The 25,080-nt window shown below is 41.2% G+C and overlaps 2 protein-coding genes across 2 annotated transcripts in view; both read left to right on the forward strand.

Moving 5' to 3' along the window:
* The window catches only part of LOC121442853 (phosphorylase b kinase regulatory subunit alpha, skeletal muscle isoform-like), a 139,479-nt gene that overhangs the window by 28,280 nt on the left and 86,119 nt on the right, over positions 1 to 25,080 (forward strand). The window contains 6 exon segments of the mRNA XM_041644506.1: positions 478 to 576; positions 3,819 to 3,965; positions 6,658 to 6,711; positions 8,671 to 8,793; positions 14,434 to 14,529; positions 15,240 to 15,347. Coding sequence (XP_041500440.1) covers positions 478 to 576; positions 3,819 to 3,965; positions 6,658 to 6,711; positions 8,671 to 8,793; positions 14,434 to 14,529; positions 15,240 to 15,347 — 627 coding nt within the window.
* On the forward strand, positions 21,118 to 22,001 carry LOC121442851 (60S ribosomal protein L6-like). The gene has a single exon (XM_041644505.1). It carries the CDS (start codon positions 21,123 to 21,125, stop codon positions 21,999 to 22,001), a length of 879 nt encoding a protein of 292 aa, XP_041500439.1. The 5' UTR covers positions 21,118 to 21,122.

Raw genomic sequence — 25,080 nt, forward strand, 5'->3', positions numbered from 1 at the left:
TGGCCTCGAACTCACAGAGATCTGCCTGCCTCTGCTTCTCAAGTACTGGAACTAAAGGCATGTGCCACCACTTCTTGGCTGTTTAGCATTTCTTATGTGCTAGTATCTTAGTTGGAGCTTCCCTGCTGAAATAATGATTCCCTATAAATCCATAGACTATGTTCAAATTACTCTTTTAAAGCACACTACTTGACTGGATAGTGATGTGAACTCAATTTTAATTTTCCCTTGGGCAGTATGTGAGACAAAGTAAAATTCATAAGCTCCTAGGAATAAATAATGTTATTTTATTTTCTGTTCCATTAAATATAATCAAAGGCAACATCATGTAACATTGATAAGATACTAAGAAGAAAATATATGTATCATTCTTGATTTTTCTTTTCTTTTGGTTCTGGGGTTTGAACCCTGGGCATTACACATACTAAATATGTGTTCTGCCACTGACGTTGCCCTTTCTTCCATTGCTTCTTACAGGCAGCCCTGGAAGCACTAGATGAATTAGACTTGTTTGGTGTGAAAGGTGGGCCACAATCAGTTATCCATGTTCTGGCTGATGAAGTACAACACTGCCAGGTAAGGAAATAATGGACCATGGAATCACAAATTTTATTCTTGCCCAGATTCAGACTTAGCACAGGCTTTAGCTTAAAGAGAGCAGTTCATCACATTATTATTACCATGTGATCAGAAACATCTTTATCAACCATTCTATACTAAGATAAACCTGATACTAGCATGAGCTATAAGATAGATAATGTTTGTCTTAGTCAATGTGCTGTTCCTGTGAAGAAACACCATGAGTGCAACAGCTCATAAAAAAGCATTTAATTGGGGCTTGCTTAAAGTTTCAAAAGCTTTAGTCTATTATTAACATGGTGGGAAGCATGGCATCATGCAGGCAGACATGGTGCTGGAAAAGTAGCTGAGAGTTCTTTATCTGGATCTGTAGGCAAGAGGGAGAGAGAGATACAGGACTGATTTGGGCTTCTGAAACCCCAAAATCTACCTCTAATGACACACTTCCTTCAATGGGGCCATACCTCTTAATTCTTTGTAGTAGTACTACTCCCTGCTGACCAAGCATTCAAATATATAAGCCTGTGGGAGCCATTCCTAGTCAAACCACCACATTCCACTCCCTGACTACCATAGGCTTGTAGCCATAAGATAATTCAACATTGTGTTCAGTCCATCTTTGAACGTCTCCATAGTCTATAATAGTCACAACACTGTTTAAAAGGCATAAGTCCAAAACCCTTCTGAGACTCCTGGCAATCTCTTAATTGTAAAAGCAAAATAAAAAAAAAACCAGATCGCATGCTTCCAACATACAGTGACACAGAATATACATTATATTCCAAAAGGGAGAAAGGGAATACAGTGAGGAAATACTGGATTAAAGCAAGACCAAAAACAAGCTGGGCAAACTCCAAACTACATCTCCATGTCTGATGTCAAAATGTTCTTCTGATCTCCAACTCCTTCCAGCTTTGTTGACTGTAACACACTTCTCTCTCTTGGACTGGCTTCACTCACTGTTAGCAATTCTCTTTGGCAGGTTTCCCATAGCTCTGCCATCTCCAACATTTTGGGATCTCCAACACAATCAAGGCTTCACCTTCCACACTTCATGCAGTGGCCTCTCTGGGCCTCCATTCAGGGACACCCCTAAACATGTCTGGCCTCCATGTCTTTCTTTGCAGTGAAGAGAAATTCCACAACCCCTTTCTTGTATCCCTGGCTCTTAAGCCAGAATCATATAACTGAAGCTGCCAAGTTCTGCTGCTTGCTGGGGCTGGGACATCTGGTTCAATTATATCTGCATGAGCTTTCTGTTTTTTGTGGTTTTCTTCACTGCTTAAAAATTTTCTTTAATTCCTTTTCACAAGTTGGAAACTTAGCTGGGTGGGATCTTGCCATGAGGTCACCACTCTCTTTATTCTATTTAGCATCGGGCTTTTCTTTTAGTTTTTTATCTCCCTTAACACTGAACTTAGTGCCATTACACTTCCTGGTGCCCCCCCTTTTCCCCAAACTGTACATTATGTATTTTTCTTTGCTCAGCTTGCTGATTTTCATTATAGACATGCATAAGAGTGAACACTAATAACCATGAAACAGAATCTATACTAGGCTCTTTTGAAATCTCCTCTGCCAATGCCATTAAACCAGAATTCTTCAATTTATCATCAGGCAAACTTTTGACAAGGGCATAAAGCAGTCACATTCTTTGCCAAAAATATCACAAGAACAGTCTCTAGGCCACTTGCTAATATTTCTCTCCTCTGAAACCTCTTGAGCCAGGCTGTCATAATCTACATTGCTCTCAGCACCAATATCTTCCACATTCCTAATGGTATTGTCCATTAAACCCATTTTAAAGCATTCAGCTGCTTTACTAATCTAAAGTCCCAAAGCCCACACATTCCACTAACAATATGATCAGGCCTGTCACAGTAATACTTCAGTCCCTGGTACCAACTTCTGTCTTAATCTGTGTTCTATTGCTGTGAAGAGACAGCATGACCACAGCAACTCTTATAAATGAAAGCATTTAATTGGGGTGGCTGACTTACAGTTTCAGAGGTTTGGTCCATTATCAGCATTGCAGGAAGCATGGGAACACACAGGCAGACATGGTGCTGGAGGAGCTGAGTGTTCTACATCTGGATCCACATGCAGCAGGAAGAAAAAGACACTGCGACTGGCTTGGACATCTGAAACTTCAAACCACCACAGCGGTCTTCTTGTCTCAGTTATAATTATAAAATGAACCCACCATAGTATAACCAGCTATCTATTGCTATTATATCAAGGGCCTGTGGTTTCATTTTCCAAGAATCATTTTTTGTAAGCATAAAAAGGAAACAAGATATGACCTAAGTGTTCAGAAGGGTGGATCCGAAACATTGTCCCTTGTTTTCTGCTTAGATTTTTGGACATTAGACTATTAGTCTGGTAAAAGTTCACCCTTAGTTTTGTTTATGATTGTCACCTGTATCAAAAGTTTCTTTTCTCTGGTATGTGAAATTTCTCCTTTTCTTCAGCCCTGATTGTATCCTATAAGGTATGCTAGTGAACATAATTTCAGCTTCTAATTTCGAAAACATTTTCTGTGGATAAAATATGTCATGGAAGAAGAAAAGGATCATTTGTAGATAGGAAAAAGATTAGCAGGAGTAAAATGGGGGTATGGAAATATGGGTGAAAAAATAGCTAAGTGCAATGATATATGTGTCTAAAATATAAAGAAACCCATTATTTTTCACACTTGCTGAAAATTAATTTGAAAATATCTTAGAGGCATAATTGATCCTTCCCCTACTCTTCCCAGAAGCTGTAGTTTGTCTTAGTTTTATTATTTAAAATTTATTTATTATTTTGTGTGTATGGGGGTTTGGTCTGAGTATATATTTGCACCATATTCATGCCTTGTGCCCATGCAGGGTCGAAAAGGGTGTTGAAGTTATGGATGGTTGTGAGCTGCCCAGTCCTCTGGAAGAACAACCAGTGTTCTTAACCACTGATTCATCTTTCTAATCTCAGCTTTATTTTTATCTAGAGCCTAAGAAACCAACAGGGTTGTGTGTGTCCCACAGATGCTTTCCAATCACAATGGGGAAGCATTGAGAGCAGGACAAAGAAAAGGGATTCAATACCAAGCAAGCTACTTTTAGGATCTCACTTTTTAATAAAATTTGGGTTTTATTCTGAAAGCTTTTGTTCCACATAAATCTTTTTGAACCAAAGCTCCTGGTCTCACCTCTTAACAAAAGTATCTAATAATAAACTATATTTTGCTACCTTTCTCTTAGTCAATCCTAAATTCACTGCTGCCCCGGGCTTCAACATCCAAAGAAGTTGATGCCAGTCTGCTGTCAGTGATCTCTTTCCCAGCCTTTGCTGTAGAGGACAGCCATTTGGTAGAGCTCACCAAACAGGAGATCATCACCAAGCTTCAGGTATGTACACATGTGCCTTTCTTCTTTCTCTTTAGAGCTGGGAGTTTAAAGGAAGATTAGTGCTTTTAGGCCTTTGAGTATAACATATGCCAGGAATTTCAAGAAACCTTTAAGTTACGCTCTTGTCAGTAGTTTCTCTACAAAGCTTTCAAAAGCAGTCATTACTGTTGGGAATGGGACATACACTTTGGAGAACAGTTGGCATACTCTTATATATAACTTTAGTATATATGCACATATGTAATGTGTGATCCCACAAACATCCTTACTGGTGTGGGAGAATTGTCTGTATTCTGTCAATCATGTTTTAAATAAACGCTTATTGGCCAGGCAGGAAATATAGGCGGGAAAACCAGACAGGAAGTAGAAATAATGTAATGAGAACAGGAGAATTCTGGGAAGGAGGAAGTTGATTCCTCCCACTCCTGCCCAGACCACTGAAGCAGCAGGATGTGATCTGCCCCACTGAAAAAAGGTACTGAGCCACATGGCTAACATAGATCAGAAAAATGGGTTAATCAAGATGTGAGAGTTAGCCAGTGAGAGGCTAGAGCTAATGGGCCAATCAGCTTATAATTAATGGAGACCAATGTGTGATTTTCTTTGGGGATAAACAGTTGTCGGGTACTGGGCAGGACAGAAAACACAAACCACAAGCCAGGCCCCCTTCATGTTACACCTTACTCCTCAGTATCTCCCCTAAAATTGATAGTGTACACTCACACGAAAACTCACAAATGTCTGTAGCAGCTTCAGCCATAATTGCAAGAACCTGGAAACCACCTTCAACTGAGAAACAAATTATTCTCTATCCCTATTGAATACTACTCAATAGTAAAAAGAACAAGTTAATAATCTCTGAGATAGTATGATTCTTTTTTTCACACTAAATCCTGACCACAGCCTTCCCTATCTACCTACTCTACCTCCCCTCTCCGCAGACTCATTACCCCCCAAAGTGGATCAGGAATCCTTGATAAGTGGTTGATTTGAGGATCACATTAGGGAAGATATAAAAGATCTGAAGCATCTTAAGGCTTCAGAAAGTAAAGAACTCAAAAAGGGTTGGGAATGGCTGGTCATGGTGGTATGCACCTTGAATCCAGTTCCTGGGAGGCAGAAGCTGGTAATCCTCTGTGAGTTCACCAGTCTGGTCTACAGAGTGAGTTCCTGGACAGCCAAGGTTTACATAGAGAGACTCTGTCTCATACCCCCCCCAAAAGAAGATTGTTAATGTCAAATTTCTTCTTGCAGTAGATGGTAATTAACACAGAAACCCACAAGTGGACAATGTGCAAAGAGTAAGAAGCCTTTGGAACACTCAGCCCTAAATGGGTTGTCTTCATCCAAAACCCTGGCCTCAAGGCTCAGGAATCTATGTGGAAGAGGAGTCATAAAGAGTTTAGGAGACAGAGCTGGTGAATGACTCAAAGGAAACAAACAGTGCCATCCAGACATGATAGGACTGATACCATGTTAACTCAGAGACTGTGACAGTACTCACAAGATCTACTCGGGTTCAAACCAGACAAAATCTTAGTATAGAGAAGGGGAAATGAACACAAAATCCCATCCTTAACCATGAAGTTATTTGCAATTGATGTCTGCCAGGAAGAGAAAATCAGTTTTCTCTAATGGAGTGTCAGTGAGTGTTACCAATCACACTCCAGGGTAGGTTCCATGTCCAAGACAACACAGATTGGATGCTATGTTCTTTATTTTGGTACTTTTGTTTGTTTGCTTGTTTGTTTGTTTTTTGGTGTTTTGAGACAGGGTTTCACTGTAGTTTTAGAGCCTGGCCTGGAACCAGCTCTTGTAGACCAGGCTGGCCTTGAACTCCCAGAGATCCTCCTGCCTCTGCCTCCTGAGAGCTGGAATTAAAGGCATGTGCCACCACCGCCTGGCCTATTTTGGTACTTTTAATCTTCCTGCTTTTCTTTTTGTTCGTTTTTCTTTCTTAGAGAAACAGAGAACATGAAAGTTGGGTGGGTAGTGAGGAGATGGGAAGGATCTGGGAGGAGCTGGGGGACAGGAAAGAAAATGATCCAAATACTGAGTATTGGGTCCTTATGATTACTCAGGAAATACTTTACCCACTGAGCCATCACCTGAGTCCTGTGATGTGGGATTTTGAACTGGATCCTGGAATAGAATAAAAAAGGACAGTGATTGAAAACTCAGTGAAATCTAAATAGGTTTTATAATTCAATTAATATTAGCATATCAAAGTTAAGTTTTAGTTCTAATGTATGTTCCTGTAGTTACATTAGTTAATATAAGGAGATGAGATTTGATGGGCATAGTGAGAGTATGTAGTGTTTGTAACTTTTATAAGTCTAAGATAATTTCAAAAAATTGAAAATATATTTAAAAAATAAACTATGGTCTCTTGGGAGCTGTATGTACTGTGGGAAGAACTGCACAGATTGGTAATTAGCTTGTTGTAGGCTTGGCCTAAGGTGGACAGTCGTGGAGAAGATACTGCTAAGCATGCTGTTTTGGGGAAGAACCTGTAACATACTTCTTGCTTGAAAGGACATTGCTGCTGTTGCTGTTGCTGCTGCTGAGCTGATTTTGAGTTCTGTGTCTGTGGTGGTGAGAGATTGGTACATGGAGATGTTTGAGGATGTGCTTCTGCTTGTGGAGTCATACAGATATACAAACTTCAGGGCCTTTTTCTCTGTGTCCCCAGGGTCGTTATGGTTGCTGTCGTTTTCTACGAGATGGATATAAAACTCCTAAAGAGGTAGGTTTCTGGGGCTGGAGAGCTGGCTCGGCTTTTAAGAGCACTAGCTGCCATTACAGAGGTCAAAAGTTCAATTCCTAGTACCTGCATGGTGGTTCACAACCATCTACAATGAGATCTGGTGCCCTCTTCTGGTGGCAAGTGTACATGCAGGAAGAACTCTATACATAATAAATAAGCCTTAAAAAAAGGTAGGTTTCCTTTCACCACAGGGAAATTGGGCAGAATTGTCCCTTTTCTTTGTAGCCTCATTCAGAGATAAGTTACCTTGCTGATAGAATTTTTGCAGATCATTAAAGGGAATAATAAGTGATGTTTGTTGTATTTATTGGACTTTGCTGCCAAGTTTTGACATCGGTAGTAAATAAATTAATAATAATAATATGTTCAAAAGTAAATAAAATAAAGGCTGTTTTTCCTTTCTTTTAGTTGATTAGTTTAAGGAAAGAACTACCGATAGATGCTAAAATCTATGGACAGTTTTAAATACAAATAACATTTACATAATATCCAAATATGCCCCCAAAATATTTAATCAATCCAAAGGAAAGGCACTTTCCATCAGTACATCTTTTTGTCTGCCTGTCGTAGTCCCTTTTCTGTTGTCTGGGACACAGTACCGCAGACTGAGTTGTAAAATGGGTACACTTGGGCTCACAGTTCTGTAGGCTCAGAATCAAGAGGTCCACATCTGCTGACAAGAATCCCAAGGTGTGATCCAGGGAGTACTGGTGTGCCCCAATCCCTTCTGGTCTCTTTCCTTTTGACAAAGCCAGAGGTTCAGTCTCCACCCTAATGGCCTTACTGAATCCTGATCTGTCCTGCAGCCTCCACCTCTAAGTTCTGTAGTTTATTCCATTTCTCCCCACTAGTACTTCACAATATGGATAAAATATCAACCCATCAAGCCTTAAGGACACCAAACCTAAACTGTTCCAAGATTAGTAGTTTGTATTTGGTTAGTTATAAACAGAACTTGTTTGTGAAAATATAAGTTCCTTTAGTTTTACTAGTCAAAAGTTCTCCTTGAAAAAAAAAGTATGGCTTGGGCCAGCTTTTCAAGAACTATTATGAGTGCTTGTGTAGCATGCTCAATGCCCTGCGTTCCAGTCCCAGCACCACACAGAAGAGAGGAACTATGTTCTTTTTAAATTAAGTGTGAAATCTTGTCTACTTCCGCACTTCTACTTTGTTCTTCAGCCCGGAGTTTGACTTTTGCCCTTTTCTTGAAGTTTTTTCCATTTGGATTTCCACAGTACTGCACTCTCATGGTTCTTGGCTCTCTGTCTTTGGATCCCCTCATTCTGAAGACTTGCCAGGATTCCCTTTTTGTACAGGCCATTCATTCTTTCCCAGAAAGGCCATCTGTGCCTAGTGTTGCCTCTCTCAGGTTGATTACAAAGCAGTCCTACACTGATGGTTAGTTAATATTGTCAGCTTGACGGGATCAAGGAGACGAGCCTTTGGTTATACCTGTGAGGGTATTAGTAGGTTAATTAAAGTAGGGAGATCTACCCTAAAAGCGAGTGGCAATATTTCCTGGGTTGAAGGCCTGGGCTGCATGGAAAGGAAAAGCTAGCTGCATTCCAGCATTTATTGTACTCTTCCTGACTGTAGAAGCAGTTGTGATCAGCTGCTGAAGCTTCTGCCACCTTCTCTGTCCTTCATGATGAATTGTACCCTTGAACTGTGAGCCAAAGTAAACTCTTGCTTCACTTGAGTTGATTTTGTCAGATTAGTTTATCATGGAACAAGAAAAGTAACACACATTTTCGTATATCTCTTGTGATTCCTTATTATTTCAAGACTAGTCATTGGACGTTTTCATAGAGCACTTGCTTCCCTGATGCCATCTTTGAAACAGATGGTCTAGTAAAACTCCTACTACAATACCTCTAAACTAAGGATATAAATCCAATCTCTGAGCGACAGGACAGACTTTATTCTATTTTTGTCTAGGATCCAAATCGTCTATACTATGAACCAGCTGAGCTGAAGTTATTTGAAAACATTGAGTGCGAATGGCCATTGTTCTGGACATACTTTATCCTTGATGGAGTCTTCAGTGGGAACGCAGAACAGGTAAAGAGCTCTGAGCAAGCTGCTCTTGTTGTATCTTCTCTTTCAGTTAATGGCTCTATCTGTATTGACTCCCCCAAATTGGAGTCTTCTGACTACCACATAGAGTTGTCTGTCTCCTAGAGACTTGTAGTTGATAATAGTGAATTAGGATTTGGGGAACACTGTGGTTGGAATGTAAAATGAAATTTTAAAACGTAAATTTAAAAAATTAAAAAAGAAAAGTTACTATATAAATAAAGAATTGGGAAATTCTAACTGGGCAGTGGTGGCGCACACCTTTAATCCCAGCACTCAGGAAGCAGAAACAGGTGGATCTCTGTTGATTCTGAAGCCAGCCTGATCTACAAAATGAGTTCCAGGACAGCCATTGCTGTTACACAGAGAAACCCTGTCTGGAAAAACCAAAAGCAAAACAAAACAGCTACAAAAAAAATTTGAGAAACTCAGATTGTTTTTTTTTTCTTCAATCCTGACCATCCAAGTGTTGTCTAGTGACTTCTTCAATTTCATTGCCTCTGCTGGTGAGATTTTTTTTTCTTTCATTAAAGAACATTGTCAAGTTAAGGATGTTAAAATATTAATTACTTCAATTTCATCATTATACACCATATACGTGAGTTGAAGTATAACACTGTAGCCCACAAATTTCTGTATTTCTAAAAAGGATTTTTTGCTGCGGTGACACATGTTTGTAATCTCAGGACTCAGGCTAGGGCAGGCAGATCAAGAGTTTGAGACCAGTCTACACTAAATAGCAGGACCATCTCAAATAATATTTTTAGAAAAGGTATCCTTGGGTGATAGAGAGATGGTTCCTTGGTTAACAGCACCTTTTGCTCGTCCACAGGATGCGGGCTCAATTCCCAGCATGCACATGACAGCTCACAAACATCTGTAATTCCAGTTCCAGAGGCTCCAAAGCTACCTTCTAAGCCTTATGGGTAACAGGTACCCATGTTGTTCACATACATATATGCAGGTGAAATACTCAGTACATAAAATAAAAAATAATCTTTTCAAAAAATATTCAAAAATTTCTTTGAAAGTTCACAATAAAGATATGCTGTAAATTCAAAAGCCAGTTAGTTCCATTATAATGAGATAGCATCCCTTTGAAAATATCACCATGAAATGTATAGTCAAGAAATTTAAAATCTATAGAATAGAAAAATGGGGTGAGGAGCACAGTACTAAAACTGTATGTATGGCTTAGTATAGTGCTGCACACCTTTAATCCCAGAACTGTGGAGAAAGAAGCAGGAGGATTTCTGTGAGTTGATGTAGCACGACTAATAAAAACCCAGAGACAAAAAAAAAAAACCCAGAGACACATATCAGGGTTCAAGCTGAAGATCAGAAAAGCAAAGTGGCCAGCCACTGACTCTTACCTCTACCTCAGACAGAAATAGGTAATCCTGCCTCCACAAATCCTCAGACTGTGTCTGAGAGCTGTCTCCTCCCGTCTTATATTCCTCTCTAGAGATGGGATTAAAGGTGTGCACCACCACTGCCCGGCCTCTATGGCTAACTAGTGTGGCTTCTGCGATTAAAGGTGTGTGCCATAACTGTCTGGCCTCTGTGGCTAACTAGTGTGACTGCTGAGATTGAAGGTGTGTGCCACCACTCCCTGGCCTGTATGGCAGACTCCTATGGCTGCTTTGCACTCTGATCTTCAGGCAAGCTTTATTTATTAAAACACAAATAATACACCAATAGTTTGAGTAGCCTGCACTACACAGTGAGTTCTAGGCCAGCCAAGACTATATAGTAAGACCATGTCTCAATCATAAGTAAATGTATGTTTGTACATAACAAAATGATAGAAAGCTAGTCGGAAAAAAATAAAAACAGTGGCACAGTTTCCAACATGTTAAATGGTCAAATATATAAGTGCTACAATAGGTCTGATAGTTAAACCTTGAAAAGAGCCTGAATTTTGCTTGTAGAAGTGTTTGACCTTCTTCGTGCCAGTTCGCCTGGTTGGTACTTTTGCCCACTAGCCTGTATGTAAGAGGAAGAAAACAAAAGAAAAATAAAATAAATGATAGAAATCAGAGGAGAAAAACAACAAAATACAGAGGAAACGTTAGAATGGGCTGAGAGAAATGGGGGCAGTTAAAAAAAGAGGAAGGCACCCATTTTGCAACCAGAGCAGCAGTTAGGTGCTCATAGCTTAGAAGTTAGGATGTGCTTAAAGAAAGGTCATATAGGAGAGAGAGCACAAGCAAGGAACTCAGGACTGCTAGGGGTGCACCCACACACTGAGACAATGGGGATGTTCTATCGGGAACTCACCAAGACCAGCTGGCCTGGATCTGAAAAAGCCTGGGATAAAACCGGACTCGCTGAACATAACGGACAATGAGGACTACTGAGAACTCAAGAACAATGGCAATGGGTTTTTGATCCTACTGCATGTACTGGCTTTGGGGAAGCCTAGGCAGTTTGGATGCTCACCTTACTAAACCTGGATGGAGGTGGGCGGTCCTTGGACTTCCCACAGGGCAGGGAACCCTGATTGCTCTTTGGGCTGACGAGGGAGGGGGACTTGATTGGGGGAGGGGGAGAGAAATGGGAGGCGGTGGCGGAGAAGAGACAGAAATCTTAAATAAATAAATAAATAAACAATAAAGTAAAAAAAGAAAGGTCATATACACTGTGGAACACTTCAACAACAGATGTAGACTCATTTGGTTCCTTGGCCTTGTTCGGTAAGTACATGTCTGTGTAGTTTTAAATAGTTTAGTTCAGCACAGTTGTGTTCTCAGGAAGAAATTGCACATAAGCAAACATCAAATTCATGTTATACTCTGTAGACTGCAAAAACAGTCCTGCACACAGATAAGCACTGGAGAAGCCAAGAAAAGTTAAGCACACATCTCATCTCTCCAAAGAGGGAAGATATTTGACTGTTCTCCCAGAATGCTGGGGGAAAATATAGTTTGCAGCCTGGTAATCATTCGCTATCTGTTTAGCCAGCCTCCACCCATATCACCCAGAATATTATGTTTATCCCAGATTCTTTCCCCTGACACCTTGAGCATTACTTCTAAACCATAAAACTCATCATTTGTACCTTATAATAGCCTAAATAACTTCTGTGTTTTCTTAGGGCCAGGCATTGTATTTACCTCAGTCATTCTTCTTACGCCCTTATCTTGACCATTGTTTTCTAAGTCAACAAGAACCCATCTTACACATGAAGCTGTATGTACTTTGTAAAAAGTTTCAATGCAGACATGTCTTAAACTTTGTTGTACTCATGGGGCTGAGTTAATTGTTATTAGAATACTTTCTTCCCTAAATTGTGTTATGCTTAAATATAGCAAAAATAAATGAGCTGATGTCAGACTCTAGAATTCCTGGCCCAGCATCGGTTACCAAAATCCATGTGATCCAAGTTTCAGTCTTATCTCACCCTGATCATTTTCCCCGACCTGCTGTAAGCCTGCAGGAACCCCTCCACAATACTTAAATTGTACCCTAATTTATTAAACACATTTTAAAACTTTGTGAATTTTAACAATATCCTAATTATACCACAAAGCAGCTGGGATGAAGCTATTATGTTAAAGAACTATGTATTCCCCCATAAATTATGGTTTTGTTGTGGTTATTTTTTTTTTACTTCTTATGATCCCAAGGCCTTGTACACGCTAGGCCCACTGAGCTGCATCCCGACTCTTTCCCTTTTTATAGTTTATGAATTACTGTGTTTCAGCAAATCGTTAAGTAAATAACATAAACCTAACCACAATAGCAGCCAAACCCAGAGAGGAGTGATGACAAGGGTAATTAATGGGAAAGTGTATACGAGCAAAGTACAATGATAGACATGTATGAAAATGTCATAATAAAATCCATTATTTTATATACTAACTAAAAGCAATTAATAAAAACATAGATTTAAAAGCCTATTCAAAGGGCTGGAGAGATTTCTCAGTGGTTAAAAACATTTGCAACTTTTGCAGAAGACCAAAGTTAGATCCCAGCATCCATATCAGACAGTTCACAACCACCTGTAACTCCAGTTCCAGGAGGTGCTAATCCCTCTTCTGCAGGCACATGCGTGCATGTGCACGTGCGCACACACACACACACACACACACACACACACACACACCGATGTATACACACATAAATAAAAATAAACTTAAATAAAATAAAAGCCAAGTCAAGGACTAGAGAGATGGTTCAATGATTAAGAGCACATAATGTTCTTCCAGAAAATCCAAGTTTGATTCTTTACATTCTTGTCATGTGGCTCACAAATTCTTGTAGAGTTATAGCTCCAGCTTCAGGAGATCTGACACATCTGGCTTTCAAGGGTACCAGCACACATGATCATATACCCCCACACTGACACATATGCATACATATAATTTTTAAAAATAAAACTTTTTGTCAGTCATAGCGGCACACACCTTTAATCCCAACACTTGGGAGGCAGAAGCAGATCACTTAGGCCCTTGAAGACAGACTGAGTCAGAGTAAACTACACTACATCAGGTATTTGCTTAATAAACTACAAGTTCAGAACCTCTTAGAACTTAATCCCTGAAGTAATAAGGGCGGCGGCGGGGCTGCGTCCCCAACACCCCAGCCGCCTGCCCGGCTAGCTTATGCCCCGAAATAATTACACGGACACTGTATTCTTTTAAACACTGCTTGGCCCATTCTCTTCTAGGCTAATTCTCACATATTAATTTAGCCCATTTCTAATCATCTGTGTGTAGCACCCCAAGGTGCACTTACCGGGAAGATTCTAGCCTATGTCCATCCTGGGTCGGAGCTTCATCCCGGGAGCGGGGCATGGCGTCTCTCTCAGGCGTCTGCTCCTGAGAGGAAAGCGGTCGAGTCTCTGAGGTCACTTCCTCTTCCTCCCAGCATTTTGTTCTGTTTACTCCTCCCACCTATCCTCTAACCAATAAAATGGGCCAGGGCAGTGCCTTTATTAGCCAATGACCTTCCTCCATCAAATCCCCATGTTAAAGGGCTTCAATTACACATACCTACTAGAATGAAACAAAAATTAAATGTGTTAAAGTATACAAAAATTCATGTGATATTTGATCTTTAGAAAACATGTAATAAACCTGCATTAGTTAGGGTTTCTACTGCTGTGACAAAACACCATGACCAAAAGGCAGTTTGGGGAGAAAAGGGCTTATTTGAATTATGTATCCTGAATCACAATCCATTCAGGGAAGCTAAGGTGGCAGGCACTCAAACAGGACAGGAACCAGGAGGCAGGAGCAGAGGCCATGGAGAGGGGCTGCATACTGCCTTGCTCCCCATGGCTTGCTCAGTCTGCTTTCTTATTCAACCTGGGACCACCAGCCCATGGTTGGCTTCACCCACAATGGGCTGGGCTTTTTCCTATCAATCACTAGTTAAGAAAACGGTCTCCAGGCTTGCCTGCAGTCAGTTCTTATGGAGGCATTTTCTCAGTCATGGCTCTGTCCTCTCAGAGGATTATAGTTTGTGTCAACTTGACACAGTACCATTGCCCCTTTCCTCTCCCTTATACTTGGTTAAATAAGCTCTTTTGTAGTAGTGCTTTCTTTGGCTGTGTCTTTCTGCTATGTTTCCGCGGAAAGTCTCTAAAAGTTTGGTTTTTTTCTTTCTTTTATTCTGCAGGTCCAAGAATATAGAGAGGCTCTTGATGCAGTTCTCATCAAGGGCAAAAATGGAGTCCCACTTCTTCCAGAGCTGTACAGTGTTCCCCCTGACAAGGCAAGTTGGATAGCACTGGCTCATTGACAGGAGAGGAACCGTATTTCTGGGATGCTGAGTCAATAGTTGTTTGAGTCAAATAGCTTTGTGATTTTTGTATCCGGTGATCTTAATATTCTAACAATTTGGTTTTCAGATTATGACAACAAATAGGCGATTTAATTTCTTCAGAAATAAATGAAAGCAGTCTCAATTATTTGACTACTTTACAATAAGATATGAATGAAAGCAAATCTCAGTTCTGAGAATAATGTACAGATCAGTACATGGAACCCAGACTGATGTCCTTTGCCAGCTCTCAGGACTTGGTTTCCTTTGAAGCCAGTAATCAGGGACTGTTGGAGTAGATGAGGCTTAGAAAAATTAAGCAAGTATTGTTTTTGTTTACCATTGTCAAGGAGAATTAGACATGGTAGAGACACAGTTTTTCCTTCTGGTGGGGGTTTGGAGAGTAAGTTCCTAGTGGTATCAGCAGTGTCACCTGAGAATTAAGAATATGTTTTAGCCACCCCCAACACACCGATACAGTCTGCATTTGCACAAGATCCTTGGGAGATTTGGTCACACATCACAGCTTGAGCACTGCCCTACTTAACTGTTCAATCCATTGCCTATAAACTATAAATCCTAATCCAAACTGTCTTTTATCATCTAGTATCTTAAGCTTTATATTATTGCCTCTCATTTGACCTCTTTATCACTTCATTTAGGTTGATGAAGAATATCAAAATCCTCACACTGTGGATCGAGCCCCCATGGGAAAATTGCCTCACATGTGGGGTCAGTCTCTATACATTTTAGGAAGCTTGATGGCAGAGGTAAGACTTCAAAGCTATCCCACCTTTTATTTATTTATTTGCCCTAGTCACCATATGATCAGATTTGCAATGAACTCACCAAATTCAAATGCTATCTTCTTCCTTTTGTACTTTGATTTAATTATAACTTTTCTTCCAAATCTTCAGCATGGGGGTTATGGCCAGTGCCTGACAAAAATCTCTTGCTCCCTGGCAGCCATGTCCACCCTGCTGCCCACAGTTCCCTATTCTGGCATTGTACTTGGTGTTGTTCAGGAATAAAGTTGTGCATCTTTCCCTTTCAAAACTCCCCTCAGTGCCTTGCCTGGTGACTAATGAATGCACCTATGCTTAATGGTTATTGGTAATGGATTAAATGTCAACCTTTGCAAGCAACGTGAGGCTTCGTTCCTCAACTGAATTAGCTGATTACTTTAGGAACTTTGTTTTTTTTTATTTTTTTGCTTTTATTTTTTTAATTTATTTATTTATTAAGGATTTCTGCCTCCTCCCCGCCACCGACTCCCATTTCCCTCCCCCTCCCCCGACCAATTCCCCCTCCCTCATCTGCTCAAAGAGCAATCAGGGTTCCCAGCCCTGTGGGAAGCCCAAGGACCGCCCACCTCTATCCAGGTCTAGTAAGGTGAGCATCCAAATTGCCTAGGCTCCCACAAAGCCAGTACGTGCAGTAGGATCAAAAACCCACTGCGATTGTTCTTGAGTTCTCAGTAGTCCTCATTGTCTGCTATGTTCAGCGAGTCCGGTTTTATCCCAGGCTTTTTCAGACCCAGGCCAGCTGGCCTTGGTGAGTTCCCGATAGAACATCCCCATTGTCTCAGTGTGTGGGTGCACCCCTCGCGGTCCTGAGTTCCTTGCTCGTGCTCCCTCTCCTTCTGCTCCTGATTTGGACCTTGAGATTTCTGTCCGGTGCGCCAATGTGGGTCTCTGTCTCCTTTCATCGCCTGATGAAGGTTAATATTCAGGAGGATGCCTATGTGTTTGTCTTTGGATTCACCTTCATATTTGGCTTCTCTAGGAACATGAATTATAAGCTCAATGTCCTTTATTTATGGCTAGAAACCAAATATGAGTGAGTACATCCCATGTTCCTCTTTTTGGGTCTGGCTTACCTCACTCAGGATAGTGTTTTCTATTTCCGTCCATTTGCATGCAAAGTTCAAGAAGTCATTGTTTTTTACTGCTGAGTAATACTCTAATATGTATATATTCCATACTTTCTTCATCCATTCTTCCATTGAAGGGTATCTAGGTTGTTTCCAGGTTCTGGCTATTACAAACAATGCTGCTATGAACATAGTTGAGCATATACTTTTGTTGTATGATAGGGCCTGTCTTGGGTATATTCCCAAGAGTGGTATTACTGGATCCAGGGGTAGGTTGATCCCGAATTTCCTGAGAATTCGCCACACTGCTTTCCAGAGTGGTTGCATAAGTTTGCATTCCCACCAGCAATGGGTGAGTGTACCCCTTTCTCCACAACCTCTCCAGCAAAGGCTATCATTGGTGTTTTTTATTTTAGCCATTCTGACAGGTGTAAGATGGTATCTTAAAGTTGTCTTGATTTGCATTTCCCTGATCGCTAAGGAAGTTGAGCATGACCTTAAGTGTCTTTTGGCCATTTGATGTTCTTCTGTTGAGAATTCTCTGTTCAGCTCAGTGCCCCATTTTATAATTGGGTTGATTAGCCTTTTACGGTCTAGTTTCTTGAGTTCTTTATATATTTTGGAGATCAGACCTTTGCCAGTTGCGGGGTTGGTGAAGATCTTCTCCCAGTCAGTGGGTTGCCTTTTTGTCTTAGTGACAGTGTCCTTTGCTTTACAGAAGCTTCTCAGTCTCAGGAGGTCCCATTTATTCAATAATGCCCTTAGTGTCTGTGCTGCTGGGGTTATACATAGGAAGTGGTCTCCTGTGCCCATGTGTTGTAGAATGCTTCCCACTTTCTCTTCTATCAGGTTCAGTGTGTTCGGACTGATATTGAGGTCTTTAATCCATTTGGACTTGAGTTTTGTGCATGGTGATAGATATGGATCTATTTTCATTCTTCTACAGATTGACATCCAGTTTTGCCAGCACAATTTGTTGAAGATGCTCTCTTTTTTCCATTGTATACTTTTAGCTCCTTTATCGGAAATCAGGTGTTCATAGGTTTGTGGGTTAAAGTCAGGGTCTTCTATTCGATTCCATTGGTCGACTTCTCTGTTTTTATGCCAATACCAAGCTGTTTTCAATACTGTAGCTTTGTAATAGAGTTTGAAGTCAGGGATGGTAATGCCTCCAGACAATCCTTTATTGTATAAGATTGTTTTGGCTATCCTGGGTTTTTTGTTTTTCCATATAAAGTTGATTATTGTCTTCTCCAGATCTGTGAACAATTTTGATGGGATTTTGATGGGGATTGCATTGAATCTATAGATTGCTTTTGGTAAAATTGCCATTTTTACTATGTTGATCCTCCCAATCCAAGAGCGAGGGAGGTCCTTCCATTTTCTGGTGTCCTCTTCAATTTCTTTCTTCAAAGACTTATAGTTCTTGTCAAATAGATCTTTCACTTCCTTGTTCAGAGTTTCCCCAAGATATTTTATGCTATTTGTGGCTATCGTGAAAGGTGATGCTTCTCTGATTTCCCTCTCTTCTTCTCTCAGGAAGGCAACTGAGTTTTTGGAGTTGATCTTGTATCCTGTACTGTGGGCACTTTGGCTAGTGCTTGATAATAACAGTGTGCTCTTTCTGTTTTATTAATATTTCTGTTTTTACTTTTTGGTAAGGAGCTCTCTAAATGTTCTTTATACCACATTCTGTTAAGATGGCTCTTAACAGAGTTAATGAGGCACAATTTTGTATTCAGTTTCTTTGGGGGCATTTCAAGCCTACATAGAAAAAAATTCTTCTAAAAAAATTTTCCAGTACTTCCTGAAAATCCTATTTCCTACATTATAGGTTTTTTTTTTTTTTAAAAAAAAGGACACAGTCTTGCTATGTAACAGTAGCTGGCATTGAACTTTCCCCATAGATCAAGCTGGCCTTGAACTTGCAAGGAACCTTCTGTGTTTGTTTCCTGAGTTCTGGGATTACAGGTGTGTGTTATCACACCTAGCATGGTTGTTTTGATATTATAGGCCCAGGTTTCTGGAAAACCTTGTTTGGAACTTACCTGGAATTTCTAAGTATGATTTTCCCCTGCTTATATGGCCGTTTATTTTCTGCAGCTGTATTCTTGGTTTTGTTTTCTGTGCCTGTGGCTGTTTGTAGTAATATGAGCAGTGGGGCTGCATTCCCAGCACCCCGGTCGCCTGCTCGGCTAGCTTATGCCCGAAATAACAACACACAAACTGTATTCATTTAAGCACTGCTTGGCCCATTAGCTCTAGCCCTTACTGGCTAATTCTGATATCCCAATCAACCCATTTCTAATAAACTGTAGCACTGGTTTTACCAGGAATATTCAGCATGTCTGACCTGGCGGCTTCATCGCATGCATCTGCCCAGGAGCCAGGAGCATGATGTCTCTCTCTGAGGCGTCTGCTCCCGAGAGGAGAGCTGTGGAATCTGAGCTCACCTTCCTGTTCCTCCCAGCGTTCTGTTCTGTTTACTCCTCCCACCTATCTTCTAACCAATAAAATGGGCCAAGGCAGTTCCTTTATTAGCCAATGACCTTCCTCCATCATTTGTTTGATAATCTGACCAGCAGGTCCTAAATTATTCCAGGGTCTGAAGAGGCACTATCTGAAAGACATGGGAGGCGGGGGGAGAAACGGACGCCAAGCAGTATTCTTTGTCAAGGCATTCGTTTATTGAAGCAAGTTTCATGTCTTAAATACTCCTCAGAAAGGAGCTCGGGCAGGGGGAACTGAGGAAAGGGGGAAGGGAAGGAGGGGCTCCGTAGCTAGGCAACTAAGTGGGGCAGTTTGGCAACTAAGTGGGGCAGTTTGGAAGCTAAGCAGGGCAGTTGCAAGGTCAGTGGCTAGAACACCTGCTGTTAGTGATAAGCAGCAAGCCTTGAAGACACTTTGTGGTGCTTTCCAGAGCTTGAGTCTCCACAGTCAGCACGTAATGTTTCGGCTAACTTTAAGTTTTCTGTCTCAAGATTTTTACTTGAAGGCCCTGTGAGATGTGAGAAAGGAGAAGCCTGAAATGGCTCCTGACAATAATCTTTATTGACATGAGCTTGGAGCTAGCACTAATGAGCATAATGCTTTAAAGCAATCGTCCTAGCAGCATTCTCATCCAACAATAAATTAAATTGAGCAAAATCAGGAAGGATTCGGTATTATTAAAGAAAAATGGGCGAGTTCATCTTATTTCACAACATATGGGAACTAAGTAAAAAGATTTCTGCTAGCCAAAAAGCACAGCAAATACAGGGACAAATAAGCAAACAATGTTTATTATAATTTTTAGTTTAATTTATTTTGAGAATTTCATGCATGAGAGTTCTATTTATATTATCTTCACCTATTGCTTCCTTCCACACACACAGCTGCCTGGTCCATTTAGTGTTGTTTGTACATGTATTTATTTAGGACTGACCACTTGGGCCAGTCAGGGTCTCATTCCTGGCGAAAACTGATTCTCCCTGTCTCAGCATCCATTAATTGTCTTTAGCTCTTTGTCTAGGTCTTCTGAGATTTTCCCCCACTTGTGTTAGTATGTCTACTGATAGTATCATTGTGCTGGTCTTGTTTAGGTGACCATGTTTAAAATTTCATGTGTGAAGCTTCCCTGGCACATACAGAAAGTGCAATGCATCACAGCAGATGTTCTGGTTCTCTGGCTCTTTACGTTCCCTGAACCTTAGATGTCGGGGCATTGTAGATGTATTGATAGGGGTTGGGTACCTCAAAGGCAGTTGTTTTCTGCATTTTAACCAATTGTGGTATTCTTTATCAGTCTCTGCTGCAAAAAGCTTCTTTGATGAGGGGTGATAGCTACACGTACCTGTGAATATAAGGATCGGCATTTAGAATTCAGTTAGGAATTACACTAGTTCAGAAAGTGGTAGTAATAAGTTCTCCTCTAAGTTTCCATACCTCAAAGCCAAGGGTTACCAGTACCAGGCATGAGTTTCTTTTTTAAAAAAATTTTATTATTATTGTTATTATTACAAATTTTCACCTCCTCCCATTTCCCTCTCCCTCCCCCTCCCCCTCCCACTCCGCCATCCTCTCCAGTCCAAAGAGCAGTCAGGGTTCCCTGCCCTGTGGGAAGTCCAAAGTCCTCCCCCCTCCATCCAGGTCTAGGAAGGTGAGCATCCAAACAGACTAGGTCCTGACACAGCCAGTACATGCAGTAGAATCAAAACCCAGTGCCATTGTCCTTTTCTTCTCAGTCAGCCCTCCTTGTCAGCCATGTTCAGAGAGTACGGTATGATCACATGCTCCATCAGTCCCAGTCCAACTGGCCTTGGTGAGCTCCCATTAGATCAGTCCCACCGTCTCCGTGGGTGGATGCACCCCTTGCGGTCCTGACTTCCTTGCTCATGTTCTACTTCCTTCTGCTCCTTATTTGGACCTTGGGAGCTCAGTCCAGTGCTCCAATGTGGGTCTCTGTCTCTATTTGTATCCATCGCCCAATGAAGGTTCTATGGTGATATGCAAAATATTCATCAGTGTGGCTATAGGATAGGGCCAGTTCAGGTGCCCTCTCCTCAGCTGCTCAAGGAACAACCTGGGGACATCTTGGACACCTAGGAACTGCTCTAGAGCCCAGTCTCTTGCCAACCCTAAAATGATTCCCTTAATTAAGATATATACTGCCGTCTCTTTCCCATCTTGCAAGATGGCGGGTGAAAAAGGCGAGAAACCTGATACAAAAGAGAAGAAACCTGCAGCCAAGAAGGCTGGCGGTGATGCCCCTGCCACTGGTGCAGCCAAAAAGGGTGACCCTAAGGCTAAAAAGCTCAAGAAGGGGAAGCCCCATTGCAGCCGAAATCCAGTCCTTGTTAGAGGAATTGGCAGGTACTCCCGATCTGCTATGTATTCCAGGAAGGCCGTGTACAAAAGGAAATACACAGCTGCAAAAACCAAGGTTGAAAAGAAGAAAAAGGAAAAGGTCCTTGCTACTGTCACAAAACCAGTTGGTGGTGACAAGAATGGTGGTACCTGGGTGGTTAAGCTTCGAAAAATGCCCAGGTATTATCCTACTGAAGATGTGCCTCGGAAGCTGCTGAGCCATGGCAAAAAGCCCTTCAGTCAGCACGTGAGACGCCTGCGTGCCAGCATCACTCCTGGGACTGTCCTCATCATCCTTACCGGGCGCCACAGGGGCAAGAGAGTGGTTTTCCTGAAGCAACTGGGCAGTGGTTTACTGCTTGTGACAGGACCTCTTGCCCTCAACAGAGTTCCTTTGAGAAGAACACATCAGAAGTTTATCATCGCCACCTCTACAAAAGTTGATATCAGCACCGTTAAAATTCCCAAACACCTGACTGATGCTTACTTCAAGAAAAAGCAGCTGCGTAAGCCCAGGCATCAGGAGGGCGAGATCTTTGACACAGAGAAGGAGAAATATGAGATTACAGAGCAGCGCAAGGCTGATCAGAAAGCGGTGAACTCGCAGATTCTGCCAAAGATCAAAGCTGCTCCTCAGCTACAGGGCTACCTGCGCTCTCAGTTCTGTCTGACGAACGGGATGTATCCTCACAAACTTGTTTTCTAAATTGCTGACAACCTAATTAAACAACTTTATGTGTCAAAAAAAAGATATATACTGTCCTGTTCCCATATCCACTCTTCCTCCATCCCAACCGTCCCATTCCCCCAAGCTCTCTCCATCCTCCCCTTCTCCCTTCTCTCTCCCCATCTCCCCTTACCCCCACACCAAACCACCCCCAAGGTCTCAATTTTTGCCTGGCAATCTTGTCTACTTCTAATATCCAGGAGGATAACTACATGTTTTTCTTTGGGTTCAACTTCCTATTTAGCTTCTCTGGGATCATGAATTATAGGCTCAATGTGCTTTATTTATGGCTAGAATCCACTAATGAGTGAGTACAAACCATGTTCATCTTTTTGGGTCTGGGTTACCTCACTCAGGATACTGTTTTCTATTTCCATCCATTTGCATACAAAATTCAAGATGTCATTGTTTTTTACCACTGAGTAGTTCTGTAATGCGTATATATTCCACACTTTCTTTATCCATTCTTCCATTGAGGGGCATCTAGGTTGTTTCCAGGTTCTGGCTATTACAAATAATGCAGCTGTGAACATAGTGAACAAAGTTGATGCTTTTGTAGTATGCTAGGGTATCTCTTGGGTATATTCCCAGGAGTGGTATTGCTGGATCCTGGGGTAGGTTGATCCCAAATTTCCTGAGAAACCGCCACACTAATTTCCAAAGTGGTTGCACAAGTTTACATTCCCACCAGCAATGGATGAGTGTTCTCCTTACTCCACATCCTCTCCAGCAAAGGCTATCATTGGTGTTTTTGATTTTAGCCATTCTGACAGGTGTAAGATGGTATCTCAAAGTTGCTTTGATTTGCATTTCCCTGATTGCTAAGGAGGTTGAGCATGACCTTAAGTGTCTTTTGGCCATTTGAATTTCTTCAGTGGAGAATTCTCTGTTCAGTTCAGTACCCCATTTTTAATTGGGTTAATTAGCATTTTAAAGTCTAGTTTCTTGAGTTCTTTATATATTTTGGAGATCAGACCTTTGTCTGTTGCGGGGGTTGGTGAAGATCTTCTCTTAATCAGTAGATTGCCTTTTTGTCTTAGTGACAGTGTCCTTTGCTTTACAGAAGCTTCTCAGTTTTAGGTGGTCCCATTTTTTCAATGTTGTCCTTAATGTCTGTGCTGCTGGGGTTATACATAGGAAGCGATCTCCTGTGCCCATCTGTTGTAGGGTACTTCCCACTTTCTCTTCTATCAGTTTCAGTGTGTTCAGATTGATATTGAGGTCTTTAATCCATTTGGACTTGAGATTTGTGCATGGGAGATTTGTGCATGGTGATAGATATGGGTCTATTTTCATTCTTCTACAGGTTGAAATCCAGTTCTTCCAGCACCATTTGTTGAAGATGCTTTCTTTCTTTCATTGTATAATTTTAGCTCCTTTGTCAAAAATCAGGTATTCATAGGTTTGTAGGTTAAAATCCGGGTCTTCTACTCGATTCCATTGGTCGACGTCTCCGTTTTTTATAATACCATGCTGTTTTCATTATTGTAGCTCTGTAATAGAGTTTGAAGTCAGGGATGGAGGTAATGCCTCCAGAAGTTCCTTTATTGTATAAGATTGTTTTGGCTATCTTGGGTTTTTTGTTTTTCCATATAAAGTTGATTATTGTTCTCTCAAGGTCTGTGAAGAATTTTGTTGGGATTTTAATGGGGATTGCATTCAATTTATAGATTGCCTTTGGTCGAATTGCCATTTTTACTATATTGACCCTACCCATACAAGAGCATGGGAGGTCTTTCCATTTTCTGGTGTCCTCTTCAATTTCTTTCTTCAATGCCTTAAAGTTCTTGTCAAATTGATCTTTCACTTCCTTGGTTAGTGTTACCCCAAAATACTTTATGCTATTTGTGGCTATTGTAAAAGTTGAAGTGATGTGGGAGTGATTTCTTATTAATAAAGAAACTGCCTAGACCCATTTGTTAGGCCAACCCTTAGGTAGGCAGAGTAAACAGAACGGAATGCTGGGAGAAAGAAGCTGAGTCAGGGAGTCGCCATGATTCTCCCACTCCAGACAGACGCAGGTTAAGATCATTCCTGGTAAGCCAGCTCGTGGGCTACACAGATTAATAGAAATGGGTTAGATCAATATGTAAAAGCTAGCCAATAAGAAACTGAAACTAATGGGTCAGGCAGTGTTTAAAAGAATACAGTTTCCATGTAATTATTTCGGGTAAAGCTAGCCGGGTGGCGGGACACAGCCCGCCGCTCCGTATTTCAACAGAGTGGCACCCAATGTGCTAATGAACTCCACGTAATACCTGAGAGGGCTTAAAAAGGAGAGACAGAGAATTTAAGACAGCTTTTTGCTGTTTCTGGGTTGCGTCCGCAAAGAAATTGTCCTGACTCAGCAGCAGGAAAAAACTGGCTGTTTTAAAATGCCGGCTTTCTGGGCTGTGCCACCATTGCGATCTGGCTCCTGTGGGAGACAGAGCTTTTGAATGGAGCATTTGGAGTAAAGCTCTACAGCTTGCTTGATGGCAATGTGGACTGCTGTGTGCCTGGAACTGTGTGTGGCCCAGGGGCACCAAATGGCTCTGAGGCAGGAGCGGCTTGGCTCAGCTCTGCCATGCTGAACTGTGCTGGTCTCAGGCAGGAACTTCCGTAATTACCATAAAAACAGCGCATTTAAGGTTTCAACTGGGCAGGACACAGGCGGTACCTTATTACCTGTACATGGCACAACTTAAGTTTTTAAGAACTGCTTAACATTTTAATAAATGTTCCTGGATAGTAAAAAAATGTTACAGATTCACAATAAAACAGAGTCAGACATAAAAGACCACACTGTTGGATGAATGTACATAGGCTTGAGAGAGAGAAGAAAAAAAAATAGAGAATAAAGTTAATGGTTTAAAAAAAAAGGTAAAGTCTTTAAAGAGACAGAATACAGATAGTTAAAAGATTAAAAGAAATAAAGAAAAATAAGCCACGTAAAAATGGAAAATTCACAGAGAGTCTGGATTATGTACATTGTATTTTCTTTAAAATTTTTGACTGTAAAGGAGCTAAGTACAGAGAGACATTTCATTCTATGGGCTGCCAAGTGGAACCAAAACGG

This window comes from Microtus oregoni, unplaced genomic scaffold (genome assembly GCF_018167655.1).
Source record: "Microtus oregoni isolate MIOR12 unplaced genomic scaffold, Mior012 000097F_ref0000449, whole genome shotgun sequence".
NCBI classification, from domain to species: Eukaryota; Metazoa; Chordata; class Mammalia; order Rodentia; family Cricetidae; genus Microtus; species Microtus oregoni.

What these genes read in the sequence shown, in the direction of transcription:
- LOC121442851 (XM_041644505.1), top strand. Translation starts at nt 21,123, where the DNA reads ATGGCGGGTGAAAAAGGCGAGAAACCTGATACAAAAGAGAAGAAACCT.